The sequence below is a fragment of the Zonotrichia albicollis genome, chromosome W (genome assembly GCF_047830755.1).
Source record: "Zonotrichia albicollis isolate bZonAlb1 chromosome W, bZonAlb1.hap1, whole genome shotgun sequence".
Lineage (NCBI taxonomy): Eukaryota > Metazoa > Chordata > Aves > Passeriformes > Passerellidae > Zonotrichia > Zonotrichia albicollis.
The window spans coordinates 25,435,550-25,446,803 of record NC_133859.1 but is presented as its reverse complement, the minus strand read 5'-3'; the positions used below and the strand labels follow the sequence as shown (position 1 = coordinate 25,446,803).

General features: G+C 40.5%; 1 protein-coding gene across 4 annotated transcripts in view; it reads right to left on the bottom strand.

Annotated features, from left to right (window-relative positions):
- The window catches only part of LOC141726967 (ras GTPase-activating protein 1-like), a 190,671-nt gene that overhangs the window by 135,651 nt on the left and 43,766 nt on the right, over nt 1-11,254 (bottom strand). For all 4 annotated transcript variants that reach the window (XM_074532116.1, XM_074532115.1, XM_074532117.1 and 1 more), the window contains exons 3-5: nt 7,733-7,868; nt 6,812-6,882; nt 925-1,042 (exon numbers count right to left, since the gene is read on the bottom strand). In XM_074532116.1, the coding sequence (XP_074388217.1) occupies nt 925-1,042; nt 6,812-6,882; nt 7,733-7,868 (325 nt within the window). The remainder of the gene's footprint in view (nt 1-924; nt 1,043-6,811; nt 6,883-7,732; nt 7,869-11,254) is intronic.

Here is an 11,254-nt window from a genome sequence, read left to right as displayed (position 1 = left end):
ACATTCAGCAAAATTTAAGTCTATATATGTATGAATATTTCAAAGCAAACAAACAAACAAAAAGAATATAACTGAATTACTAGCAAGTTATTTATCTGGACTGGTGAGTTTAGGAAACTGCGTAAAAAGTTCACAGTATCATTCATTTGCACATGAGCTTTTTTGGATAACAAGGAGGGGTACTTTGGATATTAAATTAGACTTAATGGTTTGTTTAACTACTTAAAAGCTGGCAGATTCAAATACAGCAAGAAGGTTTAGAAAAGTAGAAAGAGTCAGACAGCTAAATGACACTAGTTTGGTTTAATTTCAATGTTAACTTCTACACACAACTAACAAAAAATAAAAATCAAATCTCAGTTCTGTAGCAGCCACAGCATCTGCAAGGCCTCCCTGGCAGTCAGTTGCCTAAGATAAGAAATGTCTAGTCATGATGACTGGACCTAAGAAGCCCCTCTTCCGCCTTTGGACCCTTGTTATCTCTCTGTAAGATGATAGGTCTAATTTGCCTCGACCCTTGGATTGTTTCCCAAAACCCCTATACCCTATATAAACACCCACTTCTGCCCAGTTCTGCAGAAGAGCTGTCACTGTGACCCTTTGCAGAAGCTGCCAATAAAGACATCTCTGTGGAACCTCATACAGCACTTCTCCTCTCTCTCCCTGCGTCTGCTAAGGCAGTTAGCAAGCAAAGAGCTGAAATCACTAAAGAGCTGAATTCACCAAAGAGCTGATCTCATTTAAGAGCTGAGCTGCTTGCTAAGATTGCCTGCGTCTGGGAGCCTGCCTGAGGGACCCGGACAGGTTGTGCTTAGCTGGACTTCGCTATCTGGACATCTACAGCAGCCGGGGTTGGAGAGACGCCGAAAACCCCTGCCGTAATAAAAACAGTTCTGCAACAGATTTGAATATAAAATTACTTACCACTTCTTCTACCAGGTCTTCTACTATAAGACCTTGTTCATCTGTACGTAGGTTTGTAACCCACATCCAGCCATCTTCCAATTCATTATGCACAATAAGCATATCTCCTTTAAGAAAACTGAAGAGAGTTACAGCAACACATATGTTAGAAGTACAAGCATATTACAAAGTTTAATGAACACAGTGAATTCTTGAGAATAGTTTCAGAAAAACATTTGACAAAATCTGACCATGAAAAATATAGTTATTGGTATCCCAAGTACATCATATGCATTTTTCACACAGTTTAAGTAGGTACGAATATCACATAAATGTTAATCTTTCTTTATTTTATATTTAGAATCTAATAGATACTCTAAAGTATGCTAAGGATGCATAAAACAAAAAACACAACAACATTACAAGATAGTAACATTCTTTTATCCAGAGGCACCAAATACTAAGCACAGGTAAAAACAATCAAAGATTTCCTTCATAGTCTAAAAAAATAATTTGTATAATAAAGTCTATGGAATATCTACTATTTAAGTATTTGGTTATGAAGACGTGCTAAAAAGTAGATGCAGAACAGTTCCTCGAGAAGACATGCAAACAACTACAATTAAGAATATAAATACAAAGCATTAAAACATTCAGAGGAGGTTCATTACTGGGAGATCAGTATAAATTATTCCTTAAGTGTAATTCTAAACTCAGGTATACTGGCTATAACTAGAATAAATTTCTTCATAATAGCTCCTATGGGGGGACAGTGTTCTTAGGGACTGGCTGGCATCAGTCTGTTGGTAGTATGCAACTGTTTTCATTTGCATAACTTGTTTTTCTTGGGTTTTATTTCCCTTTCTCTTTGACAGATGGTGGGCAGATTTTTTCCCCTTACAAAATGTTTAAAAAAAATTATTTTTAATGATAAAAACTGTCTTGATCTCAACTCACGGATGTCTCGTTTTTACCCTTCCAATTCTTTCCCCATTCTACCAGGAGGGAGGGAGGAAGAAGCTGTGAGATGCTTAGCTGCTATCTGGAGTTAAACCAAAACAGTCCTTTCTGGTACCCAAAAGGGTCCTCAAAGGGTTTGAGATTTTACCAAAAGGAATGAGAAGGAACTTATATCTCTTAACAGTTGCTGGTCCCAATATTGATTTATCAGTTTTAAACATTAGTTTATCTGATCTGTGCCATGCTCTTTTTTTCACTGTACATGATAAAGACTGGTTTTGGCTTCTGCAGTTTTCTGTGCTCTGTGGCACTTAGTGGTTGCTCTGGTTTGAAAGCAAAACCAGTGAGAGACTCCAAGTCAGAAATACAGTTTATTAGGAAAAGGGAAAAGAAAATCAAAATACATGCAACAATACAAAAGAAAAATCACTGACAAAGTCAGAACACAACCTGACACCCTGTTGGTCAGGGGGTTGGTAGCAGTCCAGTTGGACTGGTGGCTGCAGTCCTCCTGGAGTGGCAAATGTGGTTCTGTTGGAGCAGTGATCCTGTAGAAAGGGTGTAGTCTTCCTCTGAAGATCCAGTGGAAAAGACAGCCATTCCTCTGGGAATCCCGTGGAAAGACTGACTGTTCTGTCCCAAATCTCAGATTATATCCAGGTGGGGATGCTTAGCTCCTCTCCCCTGGGCAGAGCATCTCACAATGGGCTGTTATCATTCTATGACTCACATGGCAGGTCCATTAAACTCCTGGAGGAAGTTACCTCTGAGTCATGTGGAAAAGCATTGACGGGCCCATTAACAGGAGATAAGAAAAAAAACAATGCCCCTCCTGGTTTCAACAGCTCTTGAGGATGGGAATAGAATATACCTTAATATTGTAACCTAGGACATAATCCACCCCTTATTCTATTACCATCTATACCCAAACCAATATCCCAATATCCTCTTACATATATATATATATATATACAGAATGAAACTTTACACACAGTTCTCGCTTAAAATTAGGTCTCCTTGTGGTACACAACCGGTTTCCCTGTCCTTTTGCATTACCCACCAAGTGTAACCAGGTCCTAGAGAAAAAACACTCCCACGGATGGGTTTGCCCCTGCCTGCGGTGGGATTAATCCAAACTGTCTTTCCTAAAATACCTTTCACGTGTATCACAGGATCTTTGTCTCCATCCACTGTGTGCAGGGGCTCAGACTGGGCAGGACCAGATCGATTGATGGACCCTCAGGTGTTGACCATCCAGGTGGCTTTTGCTAAGTTCAATTCCCAATTTCTGAAGGTTCCCCTGCCAAGTGCCTTCAGGATAGTCTTAAGTAGTCTGTTGCACCATTCAACTTTCCCAGCAGCTGGTCCATGATAAGGGATATGATATATCCATTCAATACCACATTCTGTGGCCCAGGTGTTTATAAGGCTGTTCTTGAAATGGGTTCCATTGTCCAACTCAATTCTCTCAGGGGTGCCATGTCTCCACAGGACTTGCTTTTCTAGGCCAAAGATGGTGTTCTGGGCAGTAGCATGAGGCACAGGGTAGGTTGCCAACTATCCTGTGGTTGCTTCCACCATGGTCAGCACTTAGCACTTGCCTTGGCAGGTTTGGGGAAGTGTGATGTAGTCAGTTTGCCAAGCTTCCCTATACCTGTACTTCAACCATCGCCCATCGTGCCACAGAGGCTTCACCCGCTTGGCCTGTTTGATTGCAGCGCAGGTCTCGCAGTTGTGGATGACCGGTGAGATGTTGTCTATATTAAGGTCCACCCCTTGGTCATGGGCCCATCGGTATGTTGCATCTTTACCCTGATGACCAGAGGCATCATGGGCCCAACGACCTAGGAATGATTCTCTCTTGTGCTGCCAGTCTAGATCCACCTGTGATACTTTCACCTTGGCAGCTCGGTCCACCTGTTCGTTGTTGTGATGTTCTTCATTAGCCTGACTCTTGGATACACGCGCATCCACATGTCGAATCTTCACGGTCAGCCTCTCTACTCGGGTGGTAATGTCCTGCCAAATCTCGGCATCTCAGATGGGTTTCCCTCTGCGCTGCCAGTTGGTCATGGGCCCATCGGTATGTTCAGGAACTGTCTCATGGAGACAAATAACAATTACATTTCCTCCAAGAGGATTATCGTGGCAGAAACAGAGAATGGCACCTTCACCACCTTCTTATGTGATGCTTTCTCCCTTGTTATAACAACTCTTCCATATCTTAAACATTCCTGGGTAATGAAAATACTCCTTTTGGTATTTCTTAGAAAATTGTTTTGGCTTTTTCCAAGGTTAACAAGCAGTTTAGGAATATCACCCGATGCCATGGCAATGTGGTTATGGGTGGCAAGGTGTCTTGGTTTATGACAATTTAAGAGGTGGACACTCTAAAGTGAGTTACCTCCTGTCCTGGTTTATGGCGAATTTGGGAGAAAACCTGCAAAGGGGTTCCTCTAGAAAGGAGATTCAAATGGTCCCTCCCCCAAGTGGTTCAGGAAAATATTTCCTTGAAGAAAAGTGGAAAAAACCCTGTTTATTTAACAGGCAAAGCATTCACCAGCACAAAATATGAACAATATTAAACAATAAAACCTCATGCCGCTCCAAAGAGATGGCAAACTCAGAAAGTCTCCTTCATGGGCTGTAGCTTAGCTCACTCAGTCTGTTATCGGTCCCTCCAGTGCTGGTAATGCCGTGGCCCAGGTCAGGCCATCAGCAAGAGATGTTGTTATATGCATAAGTTTGTGTATGTGATTTTAACCTAATCATTGTAGTACACATTACTAGTCTCCTTGAAATAGTATATAAGCATTTGTATCCCACAATAAAATTGGATTCTGATCACCGAGTCAGTCTCCCCGTCTCTCTCCATCACCAACAGGATCCCTTGTTAGGAATAAGGTAACTGACAAAAGGATTGTAAAAGGGGCAGGAATCTTTGGAGGCAGTTTTCATCGAGTGTGAACAGATATTTCATCAAGGAAGGACCTACAAATTCCCAAAGCAAGGTGACTACCACTGGGGGAGGTATCCAGTATCTGAGGGAATTAACTGTGGTGGAGGTATATGACAACCAGGTATCCAATGAGTCGTGTAAAATCCCATGCACATGGCCCACGTGGTGAAAGCTTGCATGAAGTGCACCAACACTGTACACCAACAACCTGGCAGCAATGAGCTGGAGAGACACAAAAGCACCAACTGTGGTTGGATTGGCCAGCCAACTTGAGAATTCAAAGAGATTCTCACTTCCTCCCTAGATCTCAGCTGTGGAGAAATTGTTCCAACAATTTTCTCATCAATTAAAGAAGGATAAGTCTTCCTCACCCATAGTGACCAACATCTTGGCTATTAAGAGTCAACCTTTTTGTATTCAGGGAGAGGTTTATCAGTGACATGCACCACATGCCACCTTGTGGTTCTATCTGCCATGACCAGGGGGAGGACATAAGGAAGTGGGATGATGAACCTACATGGAGACTAGAAGCTCAAGTACAAGAAGTGCAAGAAAAAACAGGAGCGAAAAGGCATCCATCCAGGAAAATTATTGCCCTAGTGTCTGCTGGTGCTTATTTGCTGGCCAGGGTTAAACCATAACATCGGGTCATATGAAAACCTTTCACTGGAGCACAGGGGGACTTCTCAATCAAGTCACATGATCTATCAGGGATACAGGCAATAGCTACACAGTACTGAAGTTCATCAACTACCAAAATTAGATTGCAATTTTCTACTGAACACCTCTTGAGAGGGTGTGATAGATGCACCCACTCTGAGTGAAGTGTTAATTACCATTTAATAATTGTGTAATCATTAATAAAACCCTTTTAGTTAACCCCACAACGGCGACTTCTTTTAATAATTAATCTGTGACAGAGTAACAAAAAATGTATTAACTTGAACACAAAGTAAAAAGCAAGAATAAAAAAAGCCTAATGAAAATACTTAGAATTACTTCAGCTACTAACGAACCTAAATCTTCACAATGTACAATAGACAGCAAAGCCATCCTATATCAGTTGTTACTGTTTGAAATGCTTCAAGCTTTCTAAATATTAATTATTACATTACAATTAAGTCAAGATTCCCTGAAATACATAACATCTTCAAGAGTACATTACAAGAGTATAATATATTAATTTGACCTAAAACGGTGTACTTTGTACCAGTTTGCTATGAACAGACTATTTCACCATGCAGATCTCAGAAACCCAGCCAGACACATAGAACTTCACTATTTGCTGTAATTCCTGTTACCATAGCAGAGTAATGAAATACTTTTTCCTCTTAAGTTGGTGGGTGCAATTAGGCATTTACTGGACTTGATGGACCCTATTATGCATAAGAATAGAAAGAAGTCCTACTTTCAATATACAATTAGGGAGGTCCCTCCTGTCTTACTACCTTATTGTATGCTTAGAAGAAGGTCGTCTCAAAGATGAATATCCTCAAAGTGTTTTTTATAGAGATCAGAATGGACTGGATAAATTTTCACCCTGATGAGGATATAAAGCTGTCATATACTTTTTCTCTATAATCTTAGGTTAATAGTCCTATCAATAACCTTATTCCAAATTACACCAGCATGTTCTATCAACTTGTGAAACCAAGACTGTCTCATCAAAAATTACTACAAACATCTTTCAAATCTGGCTTTTTGTTTTTCATCTGGAAGAAAACTGGTATCTCAGGAAAGCAGTATTAATTCCAAGCAACTAGTATATGTTCTTCCATTAGATACGGGACTGTTGGTTTTGCATCTTTCCCACATAATATATGTAGTGGAAGAAAAAAAAAAGGCAAGCATAATACCTTTAACTTCTCAGAGCATTACATCTAAGATGCAATTGGAAAGTGTTTGCATAGTGAACATATACCGAAATCATTAGGCTTTATAAATACTCCAAGAATTTCACATGTGCTTCTACCTATTATTAAAACATACCTTATTTCATCAGTTTCTGGCACTTTGGTGTAAGGTAGAATTGCTCGAACTCTCCTTCTATCTTCCACAGGCTAGAGTTTTAGAGAAGAGTTCAAAGACATTAAGTTTTCCTTTCATTCTAGTGTAGCTTCCTCTCCCCAGCATTATGCTATTCTGAGGAAAAAGGCTGGTAATAATAATTTGTATCTCTTTGCTAGTTTTAAGTTTTTAAAGGGTCAAATTTGTAAGAGCTGGAAATGCTCAATTCCTAAAGTTATCTACAAAAGCCTTCATTTTGGTTCTAGCCTGTAACATTATCATTCATGTTATCTCCAAAAAGAAAATTACCAACAATGTAATTCCCATGAAAGAGCACTTTACAACTTACTTCCTCTTAGTGAAAAGTTGTGAAGATTTAACATTCAGAAACATCTTTATTCGTGGGGGACGGGGGCATTACTCATACAGATAATTACTGATATTGTTTTAAGGATAGTCATTTGAAAGAAACAGCTTTCAGGAGCTTTGGTTATTTCAAGGATGCGTACTTTAAAATCTTTGCTATAAAACAGTAATATTATCTTGATATAATTTATACAGTCTGTGTAAAACCCTATATTATAATGGTGCTCTTTATTAGCCAAAACCCACACATTTTCTTATTTCAGTTTACATAAAATTTTATTACTACATTTGGAGATAATTGCAATACCAGACATCTAACCTTCTCATTACAGATTTTTATTAAAAATATTTTTTATTATTAGTTTTTATCAGTAAAACCTTGTTTATATATTCATTATACTTCACCATATGCTGAGATAGGTATAGAACTAGGGGAAGCCATCTACAAGGCTTTTTTATAGAAAACTATGAATATCAAATGCAAGATTAATTATATTAATATTTAAGCAAATTACATTTTAAAATTTTACTACTTGCCTCTGGAGGTGCTACTGGAAAGAATAGTTTTTCCCCCTTCAGCAAACAAGACACATGACTGTAATACCCAATAAGGTCTGAGAGTGAAGCAAAGCGACGTCCACCAATGTAATAATCTCCACACATGGCAATAATCCTGTTAATAAAGAAAAGGAAGTTTGACAGAAGAACTTTTGCTACAAACTGTTGGGATGGTTTGGGTTTGGGATTTTTTTAAAAGGAAATGAGGATAATGCAGAGTTGTTAAAGCAGGCTGTCTATGTTCAAAATACAATATTACAAACTCACTCTCTAAAAATGTTAAGAGCTACCTGGAAAAGCAACTTTGAGAAGGGAGAAAATACTGACAGAGGGATTGAACTATTCCTTTAGTTACACAAAAGAAAAAAAAATGAAAAATACATTTGATCTACTTAAAAACTATAATTTTTTGGTAAAAAATGTGAAATTATCAGTTTTACGAAGCTTGCAGAATGCTAAAAACAGTTTCCAATAAATTATGTAGTAAATGGGAAAAATGTCATACTTTCCACCAGAACTCTGTGTTGCAGTGTCAAAACAATAATTTTTAGGATCATAGAATCAGGTTGGGAAAAAATCTTTAATACCATGGGGGTTTCTAAGATAATGGGACTTAAACATTAACCCAGCACTGCCAAATCCACCACTAAACCATGCCTCTAAAGCACAACATCTACACATCTTTTAAATAACTCCAGGGATGGTGACTCCACCACTTCCTTAGGCAGCCTTTTCCAATGCTTCCCTTTCAGTGAAGAAATACTTCCTTATATCCAATCTAAACCTCTCCTAGTACATCTTGAGGCCTCTTCCCCTCATCCTATTACTTGCTACTTGGGAAAAACAGACCAACACCCACCTGGTTACAACCTCCTTTCAGGTAATTCTAGAGACCAATTGTCTTCTGCGAGCCTCCTTTGCTCCAGGCTAAACAACCCCAGCTCCCTCAGCTGCTCCCCATAAGACTTGTGTTCCAGACCCTTCCCCAGCTTCATTGCCCTTCTTTGGACACGCTCCAGCACCTCAATATCTTTCTTGCAGTGAGAGACCCTGAAGTGGACACAGTATTCGAGGTGCAACCTCACCAGTTTTTAGTAAAAAGGGACAATCACTTTCCTAGTCCTGCTTGCCACACTATTTCTGATACAGGCCAGGATGTCATTGGCCTTCTTGGCCACCTGAGCACACACTGGCTCATGTTCAGCTGGCTGTTGGCCAGCACCTCCAGGTCCTTTTCCACTGGGCAGCTTTCCAGCCCCTCTTCCCCCAGCCTGTAGTGTTGCATGGGATTGTCATAACCCAAGTGCAGGACCCAGCACTTGGCCTTGTTGAACTTCCTACAACTGGCCTCAGCCCATCAATCTGGCCTGTCCAGATCCCTCTGCAGAGCCTTCCAGACCATCAACACTCCCATCCAACTTGGTATCACCTGTGAACTTACTGAGGGTGCACTCAATCTGCTCCTCCAGGTCATCAATAAAGATATTAAACAGGCTTGCTCCAGTACTGAGCCCTGGGGAACACCACTGGTGACTTGCCATCAACTGGATTTAACTTCATTCACCACCCCTCTGCTCCCAGCCATCCAGCCAGTTTTTTACCCAGCAAACAGTGCACCCATCCAAGCCATGAGCAGCCAGTTTCTCCAGGAGAATGCTGTGAAAAACTCTGCCAAAGGCTTTACTGGACTTGAAGCCTAGGTAGACCACATGCACAGCCTTTCCCTCATCCACTAAGTAGGATCACCCCTTGTCATACAAGGAGATCAGTTTGTCCAAGCAGGACCTGCCTTTTATAAACCCATCCTGGCTGGACCTGATCACCTCTTTTATTCTGCATGTGCCGTGTGATGGCACTCAAGATTATCTGCCCCATATTCTTCCTGGCACCACGGTCAGGCTGACAGGCCTGTAATTCTCCAAATCCTCTTTCTGGCCATTCTTGTAGATAGATATCACATGTGCTAATCTCCATTCAATTACAGAAAATTCTAAAGAGCAAGATGAAAATATAAATATTTTCCTTCCCAATATTTTATATCACTAGGCAACTCACCAAAAAAATATACTACTACAGCCAAAAAGAATGTAGTTTTGATGGACTCATACACTATCTGTCAATCATATGCTTCATGAACATATGCCCATATACAGCTTGGAGGGAGGGGGATTTGGAGAACTTTCAACTACAATATTGGCATTTTAGTCAAACAGAAATATATAAGGAAAGTCTAATCTGAGAAATACCACTTTTAGGAAACAAATAACAGGGAGATTGTCAAGCAATAAAAATTTCACCCATTTTTGGCAGAAACCAAGCTTTGGTGGAAGTGACACTTCAAGTCTATGGGACCCAGGGGGCACATCCCTATATTTGGCTGAATTGACTTCAAGACTGTCAATCTTGAGGCTGGACAAATGTTTGAGTGTGGCATCTGCCCTTCTAATAACAAAAAACATATACACTCTGCAGTCAACAAGTGAAATCAAAAGCAGGTCTGCTCTATGAATACCAGTATCAGCAGACAAATTAGTTTCCTTCAGATAGTTCACATATTTAATGGATCCAAGAAGAAAAGATTCTTTAAGATTTGAAAATATTATAAGGAATCCTTTCTTAGAAAGTAGAATTTAATGGTTTCCCATTTTCTGAGATGCCAGAAACAATTTTATGGTGGACAGAAATCAACATTCAACACCTGATATTGGCTACAATAAGCAGAAGTTATTAAAAAGGAGAGTCTTGAAAACCGAAACTTAAAAAACAAGTATTAACATAACTTCATTTTCTACTACTGCTACACAGTAATCAGTTTCCTAACAAGAATCAGTATAGCTGAGAAGCATGAATTGTTAGCTCAGACATGATGCAAACAAGTGCATGCTATTTGTTTGCTTTGCAAGAAAACTTGCTTTCTGTTTATTTCTTGTTATCTAGATAGCTGACAAAGGTTTTTTCTAGAGCTGAAGATGCACTTGATATCGTATTTTGTGAATATGAACATTACACTGTGTGCTGGTTTGGCCAAGAAGAAGTGGGAATTCTGGGATGCTGTGGTCAAACCAATGGGTGCTCAGATTTTTATATTGGCACCTGATATGGCCAGTGAGGTTAAGACACACCTCCGAGAACACACAGGGGTTAAAAACCAGAGCTTCGGCCCTGGGAGGCCCTCTTGAGACTTTGAGGCGAAGAGGTCAAAGAGGTTGGATCTCCCTCCCCCGTTCAGCTGCTGCTGCTGGCCGGGGGAGGGGCAGCCATGCAGTAGGCCTGGGCCTGGACAGAGATGGAGTGTGAGGAGGCCCTTGAGGATGGAAGGGTAGAAGCACAAAGAGATATCGGGCAGCCACCCCCGCCCCCCAGGAGAGAGAGAGAGAGCCAGAGACGGAATGTGATAGCAGCCGGCCCAGGAGGAGAAGGGGGTGAGTGCAGGCCGGAGCAGCAGCGAGTGTGGGAGTGCCGGAGCTCTGGGACAGGCAGAGACTGAAATTTTTAACCCAT